This window comes from Phoca vitulina, unplaced genomic scaffold (genome assembly GCF_004348235.1).
Source record: "Phoca vitulina isolate PV1807 unplaced genomic scaffold, GSC_HSeal_1.0 scaffold8, whole genome shotgun sequence".
Classification (NCBI taxonomy): Eukaryota; Metazoa; Chordata; class Mammalia; order Carnivora; family Phocidae; genus Phoca; species Phoca vitulina.
The window spans coordinates 52,209,613-52,228,763 of record NW_022589711.1 but is presented as its reverse complement, the minus strand read 5'-3'; the positions used below and the strand labels follow the sequence as shown (position 1 = coordinate 52,228,763).

The 19,151-nt window shown below is 38.7% G+C and overlaps 1 protein-coding gene across 1 annotated transcript; it reads left to right on the top strand.

Annotated features, from left to right (window-relative positions):
• Window positions 1-17,402: 17,402 nt before the first annotated feature.
• LOC116633692 (enoyl-CoA delta isomerase 2, mitochondrial-like) lies at window positions 17,403-18,452 on the top strand (the record flags this gene model as incomplete). Its single annotated transcript, XM_032406262.1, has 1 exon — window positions 17,403-18,452. A coding segment is annotated over one exon (1,050 nt), but the record flags the coding sequence as incomplete, so codon positions are not given.
• Window positions 18,453-19,151: the final 699 nt, after the last annotated feature.

The window sequence follows — 19,151 nt, the reverse complement described above, 5'->3', positions numbered from 1 at the left end:
AATCATGCCTCAATTGCTGTACCTTTCCTTCATAAAGGTCCCAATGAGAGAAAAGGAAAGGTATTCCAACCTCTTACCTACATTCCCACCCTTGTATAGAATGCTCCTTTTGACTATTTTCCCCCATTTTAGTAGGTGGTAACAGTCTGAAAGTATGGAGGGAATGTTAGTGAATTTCTTTAGGATTATTCATCTAACCCTTGACTTTAGAAAACAGCTGTGCTACTCTGAAAAGGCAAGGGGAAAGGGAAGGTTTGCTTGGTTACTCCAAAATTATAATAATAGTATAAAACCACTGTGCACACCCTCTGAACCTCTTCAGGAATGGAAGGAAGGGAACACTAGGATTGATTGCTCAGCAACAGTATCTGGTTTCAGTCTGCACCCATGACTGGAGGTTGCCCAGTGATGACCTGACCTCTCTTCTTCCCTCTTGACCATCCTCCACGGATTTTTCCACCCATGGCAAGTACTTGAAAACAACATTTACCAACACAGGGGTCAGCATGGATGTTGAAATGAGTGCATAGCATTGGATGTAATACGACAGCTTTGTCCAGCTGGTCATGGGCACTTCACGCCAGGAACATGAGGCAGTTGGGGCAATGGAAGGGCTGCTAGGCTAAAGGCTGGCAGCCGGGAGCAGATAAGGAGAAGCACAGCAAGTTCTCCTTGCCTTTCAGGTTCTGCTGGCTCACCACTATCTGTGGGTTCCCCTCCTTTTGAGAATGTGAACAACCGTTAGATAACTGGTCCTTTTCTTTCCATTCGAAATTGCTGCCCTTACTGTGTGTTCCTTTTTTTGTTGTTCCTTGGTTACCAAAACCCAAGATGGGCTGCCCACCGCTTGAAAGGCCAATACTCAAGGGATGAGTTTTGACTGGAAAGGAACATGAGCTTTATTCAGGAGGCCAGCCACCTGGGGAGAAGGCAGACTCTTGTCCAAAGACCAACTCCCAAGTTTCTGCCTGGCCCAGAATTTTTAAAGGGATTTAATCAGTTACGGAAGGGAGTGCAGGGGTCTGTGACATTTCTTGATTAGGTGCAGGTTCCATGATGTCAGCTACAGAGTTATCTTGGTGCTCCGAGGTAGTTCAAGAAGGTCTGGTTCCTTGGTGCCCAGGGTGTGTGTGTGTGGGGGGGGGGGGGGGGGGCCAGAAGGTCTTGTAAGATCTAAAGATGGACAAAGGGAGGTCAGGGAAGACATTTGTGTGACCTTAAAAAAGAAAAACATTTTGCTAGAAGATTGCTGAGCTAGTCAGAAAGCTAAGTGGGCTTCAAACAGGCCTGCTGGCTTCTGAGGCCTGGGGACATTCTGGTCCTTTATTCCCCAAGGCCAGTGGTCTGCAAATCTCAAAGAAAGTAAATGAGTTCTATTACCCATCAGGGGCTGTAAGTCAGCCAGTAAGGAGGCTGTTAACTTGAAGCAAGTTAACCCTTAAGACCAGCTAGAGTGCTGTTACAAATCCCCACTGTCAATTTTATCATTCTGTTATCTATGGGATTAGGGATGAAAGTCCATCTTCTGTAGCTACTTCCTGCTGATCAAGGACAATGTAGGGATTTTGGAGTAGAATACTTTTACAGAATGAGAGAATCTTATTTCCAGCATTTGCACTGAGGGGGACAGTGAGGTCATCTCCAAGCCAGTATGAATAGCATGTGCTACCGCTTGACAGATGCAAAAAGTCACACAACAACCAAAGAGAAGGAAAACAAGAAACATAGCAATGCTTAAAAGGGTATATTTCCATTTGGAAAGTACTGAATTTAACCAACTTCTAAAAAATCTATGGCTAGGGCATCTAGAGCTGTGGTGTGTTTGCCTAAATTTTTTATGACTTCAGTTACATTTTTCAGGTAATATGGAACATATACTGCACTCTGTTTTAATGAGAGCACAGGTTCCTCCTTAGCTGCAGTCAGGATATCAAGGGCCATTCAGTTTTGGAGGGCCACCCTTCAAATTTGTGGGTGACTGAGTGTAAAGTTTGGTTAAAGGTAGCTTCTGTATGCTTGGCTAAAGCCTCTACTTGCAATTTTACATCAATAAAGGTGGCTCCTAGGACAAATACGGCTAAGGAATAAAAATACCAAGGAGCCATTTTTGTTTGATGTCTACCCTTAACAAAATCCTAATTACAAGGAATCTCTGGCAAGTGGAAGAAGACTTACCTGGGCATATGGGTGTCCCCAAGTGCATCATCCAATCCAGTCATAAGGAAAGTGGGACCATCTACTATTTCCACAGGTCCATAGCTAGCCCCATGGAGTGAGGTATACTCCAGCTTTGAAAGGGTGATTTTGTTATCCTAGCCACATAGAATTGGTGAAGGTGATAGTTTAGTTATACAATTGTCAGAGAGTCCATCTTGCTGTTCAGATCATTCGAATAATCATATGCCCATGGGGTCCTATTATTATCCCGACAGAGTAGCAAGCATAAAGATGATCTATAAATGAGTTATTGGCCTCAATTTCTCTGAAGTTTACCTCAAGTTGTCTAGTTTAGGACAACAACAAACATTCAAAGATAATTAATCAAACTAGAATGTAACATCCACAAAGGTGCATTATTGAAACATAATTTTCCTCTCTAAAATCACCCTCATTCCCAAAGATAGCCAAACTGAGACTAATTCATTTGAAAAACAAGTCCAATTTTAACAAACCTGGCCTAATTATTTACATAAGCTCAGCAAGAATAGTAATTGACTATATAGATTCTTTAAACCTTGCTTCGCTGGAACTGTTCATAAGGAATCTCTAGACTGAACTTTTAATAGACTTTCAAGGCCAGAAGCCAAGCCAAATATTTGCCATCAGAGATGCCTCTTCTTGAGGTGCACAAAATATTTTGAGGTTTCCTGCACCTGCCAGGAAGTGGCATTCTTTACTCACCTGGTAACTGCTGGGAACTCTGTCAGCAAGGTATCAGACCAACATTTCCAAGGGGCTTTATTGGCTCCATAATGTCAACCTTAGTTCCTTAAAGCTATCTGGTCATATCTGAGTCTATGGATGTCCCTCTCAAATATGACATTCTAGTCAAAGCCTTGGTAATGTAACAAATGTTTCCAGTGGTGTCCAGTTACAAGAAGATCAGATTCTTACTGAACTTAGGCAAACAATCATAACTGCCATGAAAGAAAGAATATTCACTGAGGGCTTCTGACTTTTGGAGGGTTCAGGTAGGAAGAAAAGTTAAATGCTTCAATTTGTTCACAAAAGAATATTTTATCATATTTCTGTAAGTCATAGATATCTTGAGAGTTTTCTTAAATCTGGAAGAGCAAAGAACCAGCAATGTTTCAAAAAGAGCCACAAAATCTATCATCATCTTTCTTAATATATTCAGTGTTACTAATTCGTGTTCTGTTTGAATGAAGTTTTTCATTATTTCTGGAAATTTTTACTCAGCTTAGGTTTATGATCTTAAAGGTATCAGAAACCTGTATTTGTCAGAAGTCTTTTCATGAATCTCCTTGAAGACAAAACACATTTTGCAAGGGCATCGGAACAATAACTATAAATGACAAAAGACTCAAAAATGGATATGGTTAAAGATCTGATGAGAGCTCATTATTATGCAGTTGACAAGGAAATCTGGTATTTCTGTGACACATAACATTTTAATAATTCAGGTGACTACCTTATACCAGGACATATTAAAACATTAGAAATTTCATATAATTTCTAAAACAGTTATAGCATTTACTCATACAATGTAACCCAAGATTTATCATCATTTGTTTGACAATGCTTCCCACGTAATGTAACATACCAAATAAACAAGTTCAATTAGTCAAAAAGATTTCATTTAGAATTTGAATCTTGGGAATTGTGTTTAAAAAACTTCAGAAAGTTATAAAGCACATGCCTAAATAGGATTACAGATCATTACAAAACTTAAACTTAATTATTTATTTAACCAAGGTGTCAGTAAGAGATTGCAAAGGCAAATACATAGGGTTTTATAGTTGTTAGCAAAACTTAGCTCTTTTAATATTGAGAAGTTTGTTTTCTTAACCAAAGACCCAATAAAGACAAAACATAGAGACTTTGCTTTTCCAGGCAAAGAAAAGAATTAACTTTATTTACAATTTCTTGTCAAGTACAAACCAACAATCCAAGAAAACTTTATCTTTTTAACAGAGTAAAGTAGAATTTCAATCTTATACCAGTGTACTTTAAAATACATTCATTTCAATCTTAGTCTTGACCACACATCAATTCTTTTCTAAAGCTTTCCCTCTACAAACCTTCCACAACTTTCTTTTGCATTCAGATTTTGTCCTAAGCCTTTTCTTTCTAAATAACTGATCTCGTCTTGGGACAAAATTACATTCTCTTGCCTCAACAAAAATTTATTCTCATTTTTATACCTTTATTACATATCTACTTTCCTACATAGTTGCTTTCCTTATTATTTCCGTGAGGCTCAATTACATATAACAGAATTTTAACTCTTAGAAACCTTAGTCATCAGTGAAAATTAAGTATAACCAATTGGAACTGTCTATTACACCAGGTTCTTTAGATAGCAAATTTATGAATGCATTGCATAATTTTTAGGAACATGCATTTTTCATAGTACAATCTTTCAATAATGCACAAAGCATGTTTTCCAACTCACCCATGTATCTTTAGTTTTCCTGCAAGAAGTAGTCAAAAACGAATAATCTTTATGTTCAGTAATTAATGTTTCAGTATTTTATCTTATTTGGAAAAGATTTAAATATCCGATGAATCCAACCCAATGTATCATTTAACTTAGCAAAACTTAAAGTTTCAGGTTATCAGAGATTTTGATAGCTATCTTAACAATTACCCATGAGAACTTTATGAGACAAACAAAATTAACCATCATTTTAGGCCATCTTTTGCTAACAAATTGCAACAGAAATAACACGAACTCATTTGACTTTTAGTAAACCTTAGTAGAATAAAAGTTTTATATTTTTTAAATTTTTTTTATTAACATATAATGTATTACTTGTTTCAAGGGTACAGATCTGTGATTCATCAGTCTTACAAAATTCACAGCACTCACAATAGTACATACCCTCCCCAATGTCCATCACCCAGCCGCCCCTTCCCTCCTAGCCCCCTCCACTCCAGCAACCCTCAGTTTGTTTCCTGAGATTAAGAGTCTCTTAATCTTTGTCTCCTTCTCTGGTTTCATCTTGTTTCATTTTTTCCTCCCTTCCCCTATGATCTTCTGTCTTGTTCCTCAAATTCCTCATATCAGTGAGATCATATGATACTTGTCTTTCTCTGATTGACTTATTTCGCTTAGCATAATACCCTCTAGTTCCATCCATGTCATTGCAAATGGCAAGATTTCATTTTTTGATGGCTGCATAATATTCCATTGTATAAATATACCACATCTTCTTTATCCATTCATCTGTTGATGGACATCTAGGTTCTTTCCATACTTTGGTTATTGTGGATATTGCTGCTATAAACATTGGGGTACAGGCACCCTTTCGGATCACTACATTTGTATCTTTGGGGTAAATACCCAGTAGTATAATTGCTGGGTCATAGAGTAGCTCTATTTTAAACTTTTTGAGGAACCTCCATACTGTTTTCCAGAGTGGCTGCACCAGCTTGCATTCCCATCAACAGTGTAGGAGGGTTCCCCTTTCTCTGCATCCTCGCCAACATCTGTTGTTCTAAAGAACAAATAATCCAATCAAGAAATAGGCAGAAGACATGAACAGACATTTCTGCAAAGAAGACATCCAAATGGCCAACAGACACATGAAAAAGTGCTCAACATCACTCAGCATCAAGGAGATACAAATCAAGACCTCAATGAGATATCACCTCACACCAGTCAGAATGGCTAAAATTAACAAATCAGGAAAAATTTTATACCTACTGTTGGTAACTCTGAAAACATATCTATTTACATGAACAAAGTAGCATTAATACTGAATATGTTGCCCTCGTGTCCACTAAAAGTCAATCAAATTCTTCCCCACTGTCAATTTTACTTGGGGTACCTGTGGGGAAATTGAAGTGGGCAGTTTAAGTCCAGGGGAGCCCCTGGGCCCCTTCATGCTGATTTGGAGGTGTTTCAGTCAGAACCTCATAAGGCGGCAAGGAACTTTTTGTTCCTGGCTCCTCGATAGTGAAGGCAGAAGGAGCAGGCATGGCCCCTGAGGGCACCAAGGATGGTATAGAAGCTGGTTATGTGAGCGGAGCCCATGGTGGCACAGAAACAGAACAAGAGGGAGGAGGAGACAGAGGTGGCAGGCGTGCTGCCAGAAAGGTTGGAGGGAGATTTGAAGTGTGGACTAACATTCCTTTATCTCTGTCTCCTGTCTCTCCTTCAAAAAGCAAAGGCGTAAGAGGCTTTTTCTCTCATTGCTTTTTGGCCCTTTGCTTCATCTTTTCAAAGTATGTTCGAGTGGATTTTCTTTGGGAACAGAAAGGGTATTCCCCATCTTCTTGGCAAAAGTTCAGGAAGAACACAGAAGAAACAAAGCTGTTCGCATTTGTTCTTCTCCCGAAGTTGGGGGGCTTCACCCATATACAGGTCAGGTGGTGTTATAATTAAAAAATAAAATCATCCTTTTCTTAGCCATGGCCTTTTGGCTATATTCTTTCCATTTATTCAAAATAAGGTGCAACGAGCTATTGGATGGGACAAAGATAGAATATTCCATGATATACAAATTTAACACAATGCAATACAACACAAACCACACATACACCAAAACAGATCTGTTCCAAATTCCAAATGCAATGACCACTATCCAAGTCCCTTTCACTTTCTCCCAAAAGCCACAAATGAGAAACTTACGTTGGCGTGTACACCAACGGACTTACACAGTCCAGAAGTTCGTCAGCTTCCCCCAATGCTCCTTTCCTTTCCACTCAAACCAAAAAGTGAAACTGGCAGTTGGCATTGGTCCAGAATCCGAGGGACTTTCCCAAGACAAAAGCAGTCTCTGCAGCTACAGGGTTGGTCCACCCAGTCTGCCTTCCAAGGTCACTGCCTTGAGCAACTTGTCTCCCGTGACCATCAGAATACTAGCCTGGAAGTGCAGAGTAAGACCTGGTCTGCTGCAGGGTCCGCTGCTTTGTCCACCCCAGAATGGGAGTGCTAGCTGTCCCGAGTGGCCTGCCAAATTTGTTACCGAAACTCAAGTTGGGCTGCTAGTCGCTTGAAGGGCCAATACTCAAGGGATGAGTTTTGATTGGAAAGGAATATGAGCTTTATTCAGGAGGCCAACCACCTGGGGAGAAGGCAGACTCTTGTCCAAAGACCAACTCCCAGGTTTCTGCCTGGCCCAGAATTTTTAAAGGGATTTAATCAGTTAAGGGAGTACAGGGGTCTGTGACATTTCTTGATTAGGTGCAGACTCCACGATGTCGTCTACAGAGTTATCTTGGTGCTCAGAGTTCGTGCAAGAAGGTCTGGTTCCTTGGTACCCAGGGGTTGTACAAGTGTATGTACTCTGTTCTTTTTGCAAAGGAGGGCAAGGTCTAAAGATGGACAAAGGGAGGTCAGGGAAGACATTTGTGTGACCTTAAAAAAGAAAAACATTTTGCTAGAAGATTGCTGAGCTAGTCAGAAAGCTAAGTGGGCTTCAAACAGACCTGCTGGCTTCTGAGGCCTGGGGACATTCTGGTCCTTTATTCCCCAAGGCCAGTGGTCTGCAAATCTCAAAGAAAGTAAATGAGCTCTATTACCCATCAGAGGCCATAAGTCAGCCAGTGAGATTGTTAACGAAGCAAATTAACGCTTAAGACCAGCTAGAGTGCTGTTATACCTTCAAATGAATTTTTCTCTCAATACATTCTTAATTTACCTCCACCCTTCTGTTCGTTTGCACTTATTTTCATTCTTTTTTTTTTCTTTTTGCTTGCCAAAATAATTTATTATTTTTTTCCAGGCACACCTTCTTCCGCTCAATCCTCCCCCTTTCCATTATATCCTTCCTTCATGGACATCTTAATTTTTCACTTCTTTATTCTCGGAATTTATTTAAATACTTTGTTTTTGTCTTTAAGACTATGTTTGCTCTGTAAGGCTCCCATTTTTTGTTTTGTTCCCAATGTGAAGGTTCACAAATGCTAGGTTGATTGAGAAATATAAAGCACGTTATCGATTGTCTCACTGCAGTGAAAGAATAGATTGTGGTAGCTGGTTAGTGAAAGCTGCAGGGACAGCACTCCTGCTGGTAGCATTAACTCTGCACTTCTAATCTTTTCTGATAAGCATGCCTTACAGGGAGATAAGAGAAATCAAAGGCTTCTTTTTCAACCATGTAGTTTTGAAGTCAGCTAGTGAAGTTCCTAGTAGATGCCATTTTAACTACCTTCCAGATAAAAAGTCTGAGCCTCAAAATCATATGTTTCCTCCCTATTCCCTCTGGCTCCTTGTCAAACCCTTTGATTGACTAAAAACACCCAAGCTTCACATCGTAAAACAAAATCTTTTAACCATGGAAGGATCAGTGAATATGTTAGCTGGAGAACAGGTGTGTTTTTGTGGATATGAGCCGACTAACATAGCCAGTGAAGCTTGACTTCACTTTATGCATTAAGTGTGTTCCTGAAAAAGATTAATGAACATGAATATTTATGGAGTGAATCATGTTTTGTCATACAATTACACGGTGGAAGCCAAATACAAAGGTGAAAGAAGATTAGAGGCCAAATTTAAATATCATACCATGCGATTTAAAAAGGCTGGCTCTGATAATTTGCAATCAATGTATATTTATTTCTCTCATGGCAAAGCCCACAAAAAGCAATCATAGACAATTTACGTTATCTTTGGCCATTCGTTGGAAGATAGTACAATAAATCATTCTGTTACTTGCTAGTTCATCAAAAATTCATTCTAGCTCCAGGAAACAAGGACAACTTGAATAACTTAAATAATACTTCCTGGAAGTTCAATTGACTGTCAAATATACAATATGAATATTCAACGTTATTTTTATTTGTCAGTGCCTAGAACACCAAAGCCATAAATAGGAAGAGCCAATCACCAAAGGCCCTAATTACAAAGCAAGTTCTTGTAAGACATTGTGAGACAATCACATAAATTATGTTTTGGCGAAGAACTTTGAGAAATAATATTTCTGGGAAAACATGAGGAAGATAAGCGGCTTAAGTATAGCAAAAAAAAAAAAAAAGAAAGAAAGAAAGAAAGAAGCAAGCAGCTAAATTAATCTTTTCTTCTTCTCTTAATCATCATAGCTTTTTTTCCCCCAAATGATTTCATGACCATCAAATTTATTAAATCCATAGCTTAACTTTTAAAAAAGTTAATGTCTTTTACATTTGTTTAAAAGAAAGCCACAGGGTCAGAATGGTGTCACTTAAGCCAAATCACTAAATCTGGGCTTAATACATAACCTACTTGCAGTGTCAACCTCCCCCAGAAATGTAGTCTTAACCAGTTAGTCAGGAATTTTCTGATCAGCATCAATGAGGTCATCTGTCACAGGGGCCCTCTCCACCCCCCGAAGGAAGATGAGGTAACCTGCATAAGAGCTCCAGCCCTTTCCCATAGGGGAATGCCATCTAGCCTGAAACAATCCTTTCTTTTCTTTATCTCAGAACTTCTTGCCCCAACTTCTTTCCTATAAAAACCTTCCATTTTGTACAGCTCCTTGGAGCTTCCCTCTACTTCCCGGATGGGATGTTGGCTGATTCATGGATTCATGAGTCACTTAATAAAGCCAATGAGATCTTCACATTTGCTCAGTCGTGTTTTGTTTTCTGATTCCATTCTTTTCTAATCCATTAATTCATTTATTTCTTAATTTGAGATGGGTGAAAATGGTGCTAGTTAGGAGGCTTTTTAAATAGTCCAAGAAGACCTGATGAGATAAAAGTTTGAGGAAACAAGACAGATGGAGAGGGGAAAGAATTAAAAAGAAATTGAAATAGAGTTAGAACTTGTTGGTATGTCATGGAGGGAGATGGAAAAGAGGAGAGTGACTTCTCAATTTCTAGTTAGGTGCTTGGATGGACAGTGTTTTGCCACGCTTGATAAGTTAATCTTTTTAATGATTTTTTAATCTTAGAACAATTTTAGACTAACAGAAAATTGTGAAGATAGTACAAAGTTCCCATGTACCCATACCCACTTTCCTCCATTAGTAATATCTTACATTAGTATGGCATATTGGTTAGAATTATTGACCCAATATTGATAATTTATTAGTAATTAAATTCCATACTTTATTCAGATTTCCTTAGTTTTTACCCTCAGGCCTTTTTCTGTTCCAGGATTCCATGTGAGCTATTGCAAGGTTACAAGTTGTCAGGTCTCCTTAGACTCTTCTTAGGTGTGGCAGTTTTTCCATCTTTCCTTGTTTTTGAGACCTGACCATATGAGGTGTCATTGATCAGTTTCATAGAATATATTTCAGTTGGGATTTATCAGATTTTTTTTTCTCGTGATTAGACCAGGGTTATAGGCTTTTGAAAGGAAGACAGAGATCTGAACACTTCGTATTGTTAAGATGGCAATTCTCTCCAAATCTATCTATAGGTTCAATGTAAACCCAATTAAGATCTCAGAAGGATTTCTTTTTTTTTTTTTTTAAAGATTTATTTATTTATTTTACAGAGAGAGACACAGCAAGAGAGGGAACACAAGCAGGGGGAGTGGAAGAGGGAGAAGCAGGCTTCCAGCCGAGCAGGGAGCCAGATGCGGGGCTCAATCCCAGAACCCTGGGACCATGACCTGAGCCGAAGGCAGACGCTTAACGACTGAGCCACCCAGGTGCCCCTTTCTTTTCTTTTTTTAAAGAAAATAACATGATAATTTCTACATTTTGGAAAAGACAAAGTGATAAGTTTGCCAGGTGCTGAAGGTGAGCATTTCCAATAAAGAAACACAGAGGAACTTAAGGGTGGGGTATAAATGTTCTAACTGAATCTTGATTGTGGTGGAAATTACACTACCGTGGATATCTACCCAAACTCATTGTAACATGCAGTTAAAATGGGTAAATGTTACTGTATGCAAAGTATACCTAAGAAAGCTGATTTCAAAATTGTAAGATGATCATTTCAAATTTATTTATCTCCCTTAAGCTTTTTAGCAAAAAGGCACAGTGCCATAGAAAGAATAATGGGTTGGCAAGCAGAGGGAGAAAGAAGAGAGTATGGTAGCATGTAGAAAGGCAATCTATATGAAGTCCTACTCTATGTAAGACATTCATGAAATTTTTCATAAGTTTTCTCCCTAATTTCTCACAAAATCTCTTTTAGAAATGAAGACAGAATTGATAGTTATTGAATTAATTTACATAGAGCCATTCATAAGTCAGGAATTTGAACTCAAGATCTAGTGTGTTTCTAGAGCTTTTTTCTGGACAGTTCTCTATGTTACTTTTCTTATGCTGCAGAACAGACTTCCAGACCTGGCTGTTAACCCTTACCCTCTGTGAAAATGTTCACTTCACATAATCTCTCTGAGCATATTTTATTGTCTGTAAAGTGAAGTCAAAATTTACTAAACGTACAAAGTTGCTGTAAGGAATAAATAAATTCATGCAGGTGGTAGGGCTTTATGACTAAATGTAAAGTATTAAACACAATTGTTTTGATTGCTCTTTTTTATTTTCTCACTATTATGAATTATTGGAATTTAAGTTCTGAATCTCATTATTCAATCAATGAGCACTCAGGTCACTGGCTATATCAGAAAATACTGTCAAGATTCAACATTTTAACATGTTCAGAGAACAGCTCTGCCATATTAAACGAGTGCTATTTAGCAAATCTAAGTTCAGCCGTGTAATCAGAATGCAAGGCCATTGAGAAAAGGATGGGGAAGGTCAAGTACTGTCCCCTCCCCCAGAACCACGGAACAAGGACCCAGGAAAAATAAAGCTGTTTAGAGGCATGTGACTGCATATTAGCCTGTTCCTGGCAGCAATGTCTGGAGGAATTTGTTAATACTGTGTACTTCTCTTACTTTATTTACCTGAATCAAAGGATAAAGCCTGCAAACATGTATCACCGCAGAAGTTCATTCAAATGCAAACATCAATAAATCTCAAGGCAGGGAGGGACCTCACTGCAGAAGTTCCTGTCATTTTTTTTTTTTTTTTATTAAGCATTTGCCTGCCACTGATTATGCATTTACAACTTCAACACTAAAAAAATAAAATTCAGAATACAGTAGTGATGATGGCTGAATGATGGTCAGCAGTGAACAGAAACAAGGAACAAAAGGTGGGTCTGTGATTGCTGACTTAGCTGTTTGTTTTTGCCTTTGGAATTGTGTGATCTGGACACACATTGACCAAGGCATCCTGAAGGGTCCACTCTGCTTGACTGTGCTCTAGATAGGCTTCTTCCTGACCACACTTTTTTTTTTTTTTTTTTGGTTTCAAAGGTTTTATTTATTTATTTATTTGAGAGCTAGAGAATGCAAGTGGGTGGAGGAGCAGAGGGGGAGGAGGAGGGAAGGGGAAAGAATCTCAGACTCCCAAGACTAAGGCAAGCACACTCTGCATTTGGGGCAGAGCCCACCTGGAGCTTAATCTCATGACCCTGAGATCATGAACTGAACCAAAATCAAGAGTCAGGCTTAAATGACTGAGCCACTCAGGCACCCCCTGACCATAGATTCTTAACTTCCCTTTTCTTAGATCGTTTCCATTAGAAAACTTTCCATTGTAGATTCTTTCTCTGGTTCTTTAAGAAGTCTTCTTCCAGCCTCTTCCCTTTTGGATATAATCTTCAAGAAAGCTAGGGCCTCTGCCTCCCACTCTGAGGGGGGAAGATAGGAGCCTAACTTGCAATAAGTGTCAATTAGCAAACACAGATAGCCTAATCACATTGACCAATCTCCCCGCTAAAGTCTTTTCCATTAGTTCACCCCAGCATTTAAAAATCCTCCAGCCTTTTGTTTCAACGGAATTAAATTCAGTCTCTCTCCCCTATTGCAATAACCTTGACCCCTATTGCAATAGTTTCAAATAAAGTCTTCCTTGCCATTTTAACAAGTATCGGTGCAATTTTTCTTTATCAACATACACACACAAACTATTTATGTGCTATAATAATGTGCAACCATGCAAAGCATTTCCACTTGCAAAGTGATTTTGATCTAGTGTATTATTGTAGCTCCATAAGACAAAATTAATATCCCTGTGTTCAAGAAAACGAGCCTAATATTCATAGAAATTAATTCTTGGCTAATGTTCCAGCTATTAACTGAGGGATCTAAAGCTTGAACCCAGAGCATTTATTACCATGTCTAGGGCTCTTCCACCTCTATCTCAGTAACAATTTTGCTCTAAGAAACATCTCAGCAATGTTATGTTCTGCACAAATACGTAGATATTTAACAACATTTACTGAGTTATCAAGACTTCCTGAGGGGAAAGGGGATTGATTTTTAAGTCTCCTGAGAGCAAACTCATTTGGTGGTGCAATATTATGGCTGAACAGATAAATAGAGGACATTGTGTTCTTACCATAACAATGTTAAAACTGAGTTTAACATTCATGACTATTAATGGAATCATACTTATTTTGTTATATCAATATTAGTAAAAGTGTACCATCATATGATATTATACACACCATTTTGTAGCCTCATGGAGACTTTAGGTAGAAAAAGCCACTAGCCTTTTATTCAACCACAAGTAGAACTAAAAGCTAATTATGTACTTTTTCACTAAAATTGTTTAAACAGTATATTCTTTCCTCATGCAATATCCGTCTCCCTGTTACTTGAATAATAAAAAGCATGAGAGTTAAAAAAAATGTGATTTGCCTTTTCACTTTCTCCCCTCCCTTCTGAATCCTCAATGTAGAATTAGTGAATGCATGATTTTTTTTGGCATCTCTAATCTTGATAATAAATGAGTGTGAAGCTGCTGAAACATGGTGAGTCTTGATCGTGCTGTATGTGCAGGACCAGAACTGTTTAATTATGAAATTATCTGCCAGTTTATGAAGAGGACTAGGAGACAGACACAGGAAACATAGGCTATCTGATCAGCATCTCTAATTTAATGTACTGACTGTCTCATCTTTTCTCTCTGGTTTGAATGCTGAAATTTTAGACACTAGAATAATGGAAAGCATAACCAAAGTGTTCATTTTGGTAATTTGGGTAGAATTCATGCTGAGGAAATACCCCAAATGGACTATGTGTACAAAATGCAAATATATACACATATATAAATACACAAAAACATTAAGCTGCCTTCAGGCATATCCTAGGAATTGAATATCCAGTATAATAATGTATTCTGTTTAGTGAGAATAACTCTATATGCCAGATCTAGGTTGCCTATTTTTCAGATAAAAATATTTTTCCTTATGATTTTGAACTTTCTTTGCATAGTATTTGCCATTAGAAGCTACTATAAGATTTGTCCAATAAGTGTGCAAAATTAATATGAAGCAATATATCTATATATAAAACAGTGTTTATGGCATATTTAAGTCATGCTTTTTGGTATCCAGTTATATTTGGTAATTCCAATTATTTCAAAGATCATTGTGAAAGTCTTTTAAAAAATTAAGACAAATTGGGGGTACCTGGCTGGCTCAGTTGGTAGAGCTTCTGACTCTTGATCTTGGGGTCATGAGTTTGAGCCCCATGTTGGGTATAGAGATTACTTAAAAAAACAAAAAATTAAGACAAATTACATTTAAACCTTGGAAATCACAGCTTGGTGTGTTTTCAGAAGTCCTGGGAGACAGGGTGCTTTGGCAAGGAGGCTCCTATTTCAAACAGATAATAGCTTCTTGAGAGCCAGACTCCTGTCTTATTTATTTCTTTATTCCCCCAAATTGCTAACATGAGGCCTCATACAAAGTAAATAGTCAGTAAGTGTTAAGTTGGCAGTGTTAGATTTTTAAAGACGGGAATTTTTCATCTAAATATGAGTTGTTGAAGTGTTAAGTAAGTCTGGTATTAGCAGGCACTTGGTTGTTAAAGAATAAAAGCCCATTTTTTACTTCATATAAAAATTACCGTCCACTTCACTGAATTCCTTCCAACACCTCCACCAGACTCCTTCTCATATACCGAAATCCCCACAGCAGCAGGACCTCTGTGGTATGTCAAACATTGAATAGATTTAGGACTTCACCTACAGTAATTACAAAAGCTATTTAATGCTTCACTTCAACCCCTCAAGCGACAAGGGCAAAGCTGAACTCCTAAGTGACGTTACCAGACACTAACACAAAGAAAACTAATTGTATCTGTTGTCTTCCAAGTTAGTCTTTGTGACCAAAGCAGGTGCTCCTTCTGCACACCTTTAGCAAGAACTTCTTGTCATTCACAACATCTCAGTTAAAGTCTTCAGGAGCCAAGAAACAGGATCTTCAGGTACCTTTCTGATATGGGGATTTCTAGGGGCTCAAGAGGACAGAAATCCCACAGTAAATTCCTACACAGTAGGGAGAAATGTGATTTTATTTCTCCAGCTAACTACAATATGCATACAGAACTAGATGAGAGAAAGCCTGACCATTATTCACAAGAACTTTAGGGCAAATCTCATTTTCTCAGACACTTCATAAAAACACCAAGTGTTCCTGGAGTCAGTGATTCCATAGGAATCATCCTTAGTGGACCTCCAGGCATTTCTCTTCTGTCTAGAACCTTAGAGCACAAAAGCTTTTGAAAAGCAGGGGATGGAAAAGGATCAATTTCCAGGCTGAGAATGGAGGGTTAGGAAAAAGTACAGTGATTGTGTCTTTTTTATTTATAAATTTCTCTCCTTCATGAGCATAATATTAAAATTTTTGAAAAAAATATTTTTAACCAGGTAGAGTTACCTTCATTTTATTATTATTGTTGTTATTGTTATTATTTAGAGAGAGAGAGTACACACATGGGCAGGGAGAGAGAGAATCTTAAGCAGGCTCTATGCCCAGCACAGAGCCAGACGTGGGGCTCGATCTCACGACCCTGAGATCATGACCTGAGACAAAAGCACAAGTGGGACGTTTAACTGACTGAGCCACCCAGGTGCTGGAGTTACCCTTATTTTAATTAGCAAGTGAACTGACAGATGATGATGTTCTCTGTCCTCAGCTTAGGTACTATTTTGAAGATCAGTAAGAGAAGCCTTATTTCAATGATGTCCTAGAAGAATACTGACACTCAGGCACACCAGCTGTGCTAAACAACCTTTTCTTTTTTTTTTTTTTAATTTTTTTTATTGTTATGTTAATCCCCATACATTACATCATTAGTTTTAGATATAGTGTTCCATGATTCATTGTTTGTGCATAACACCCAGTGCTCCATGCAGAATGTGCCCTCCTCAATACCCATCACCAGGCTAACCCATCCTCCCACCCCCCCCAGAACCCTCAGTTTGTTTTTCAGAGTCCATCGTCTCTCATAACAACCTTTTCTTTTGCTGCAACAATTTATTGTCATCCCATGCCATCATCTCCTGCATTTGAAGAAGATGTATATTTTATTTCAAAAGATAAAATAGAGGAAAAAATCTACAGATATACATAAACTTTCAAATGATCACTTCTCTTGGACAATAAAAAAATCTATTACCTAGAAAATGTCAAGTTTATTAATATATTCACATTTGAATCATGGTAGGAAAGTTAATAAAGTAGGGGAAATGTTACCATGTTAAATCCGTTTTCACATTTGACTTAGAAGGAAGAAGAAAGTTGGAAAATACAATAAAGTATGATCCAGCACTAAGTAAAAAGCAGATCACGGTAAAACATTGGTAATACTATCTCATATTTATTGATATGTCAATTTAGAGTGTGAGCTACATATATCTGTGTGAAATCATAAGGACAGATAATATAAAGTCCTCTTCTTACTCATGATGGAATTCACAAGGCCTAAAGACGGAGAGAGAGGTTCTTCCCCAATCAGAAATATTCTACACATAGTAATCTGAGTAACTTTTCACATGTTAATGATTGGTTCTTACTTTCTCTTCTTAAGCTTACACAACATAATTTAAGATTATATACACTAAAAACAAAGTACTCTACCTGGCCCTCTGGGAGATTGACGGTGAACCTCACATGGTCCCTCCAGATATGATTTGAAGGAGTTGATGTTGCAATAAGTCATGTCAAGATGGTAAGAGCTACACATTGTGGATTTTATGAGTCAAGTATGGAGGAAGACTCACAGAACAGGCGGGGAGATTTCACCTACAATTTATGGAGAGAAAGGTAGCAATTAAGAGGAAAGGGATCAGAAATGGCCTCATTTACCCTAAAACTCCTTGTTTTGTTTTTAAAGAAACACCACCAAAAGGGGATGAGCTCAGTCGGTCCTTTCCTCAGTCATCGACTTCCCACCATCCTCCAAATACTATCCCCAAACATTTTGGAGGCAGGGGGTGGAGGGAGAGGCAGCTAATCAGAGTCTGAGAGCAAGATGATCTGCACTCTATAAGCAGGCCCCTGAAAGGCCTTGTAATACACCTAAACCAGGTCTGTTCGACTTGATCAATAGGGCCAAATGGGATGCATGGAATGCTCTTGGCAATCTGCCCAAGGAAACTGCTAGGCAGAACTATGTGGATTTTGTGTCTGGTTTGAGGTCTTCATCTGACTCCTCTAGCCAAGTGAAGCCTGAAGCAGACAGGAAACAAGCTGGATATGAAACGCTGGTGATGACCTCTGAAGACTGCATCACAAAGATCATGTTGAACTGGCCGGCCAAAAAGAATGCACTGACCGCACAGATGTATCGGGAAATCACGCTTGCACTTGATGACTCTACCATAACTGTTTTTACAGGAAATGGTGATTATTACTCTAGCGGAAATGATCTGACTAATTTCACTGGTATTCCCCCTGAAGGAGTAGAGGAGAAAGCTAAAAACGGTGCCATTTTACTGAGGGATTTTGTAGGCTGTTTCATAGATTTTCCTAAGCCTCTGGTTGCAGTGGTCAATGGTCCAGCTGTGGGAATACCCGTCACCATTCTTGGGCTATTTGATCTTGTGTGTGCGTCTGACAGGGCAACATTTCACACTACTTTTAGTCACCTTGGCCAAACTCCAGAAGGATATTCCTCTTACACTTTTCTGAAGAATGGGCCCAGCCAAGGCAATAGAGATGCTCATTTTTGGAAGAAGTTAACCGCTGGAGAAGCCTATGCGCAAGGACTTGTTACTGAAGTTTTTCCTGATAGCACCTTTCAGAAAGAAGTTTGGACCAGGATGAAAGCATATTCAAAGCTCCCCCGGAATGCCACGCGTATTTCGAAACAGATCATCAGAAATCACGAGAAGGAAAAGCTGCACGCTATTAACGCTGAAGAAAGCAGCATCCTCCAAGAAAGAAGATGGCTGTCAGACGAATGCATGAATGCAGTCATGAACTTCTTATCCCGAAAAGCCAAGCTGGGATGCCTGTTACAGCAGAGTTACGCATTTCAAAGGAAGGGATGTGCTGTCATTTCTGATTTCCAGTACTTGAACTAAATAAACTGTGCCTTTTCTCAGTGCTAAATTTAAAAAAAAAATTTAATTCATTTAAATCACTTAGTTCCCAGAACATGTGAGTTGTTATTTTAAAAGGATCAAGATGATAACATTAAAATATCTTCCAGAAAATGATTGTAAAAGTGGAATCTTGGGGTGCCTGGGTGGCTCAGTTGTTAAGCGTCTGCCTTCAGCTCAGGTCATGATCTCAGGGTCCTGGGATCGAGCCCCGCACTGGGCTCCCTGCTTGGCGGGAAGCCTGCTTCTCCCTCTCCCACTCCCCCTGCTTGGGTTCCCTCTCTCGCTGTGCCTCTCTCTGTCAAATAAATAAATAAAATCTTTAAAAAAAAAAAAAAGTGGAATCTTATCATTTAAGGTTTGGTAATACGCAAACTTCTGGCTTTGTCATGACTCTGACAGATTTTTCTCCTTGGTGAACTCAATTGATTAATTTCCAATTAACCTCAATTGAGATACCCAGAAGGAGGAGTAGGAGGGGAGCCTTAAGTACACAGGGCTTTATGACTTGCATTTGCTGCTGTCAGGAATTGCCCACAATCCTTTATAAACCTGGGGATTCATGTGATTATAGAGTCTTACATCCCCAATGTAATTACTGGTTTCTCTGCTTCTTTCACGTACTCTGCCGTGTTCTTAAGACCCTATGAGGTTGAAAAAACAAGACTTTTATTGCTGTAA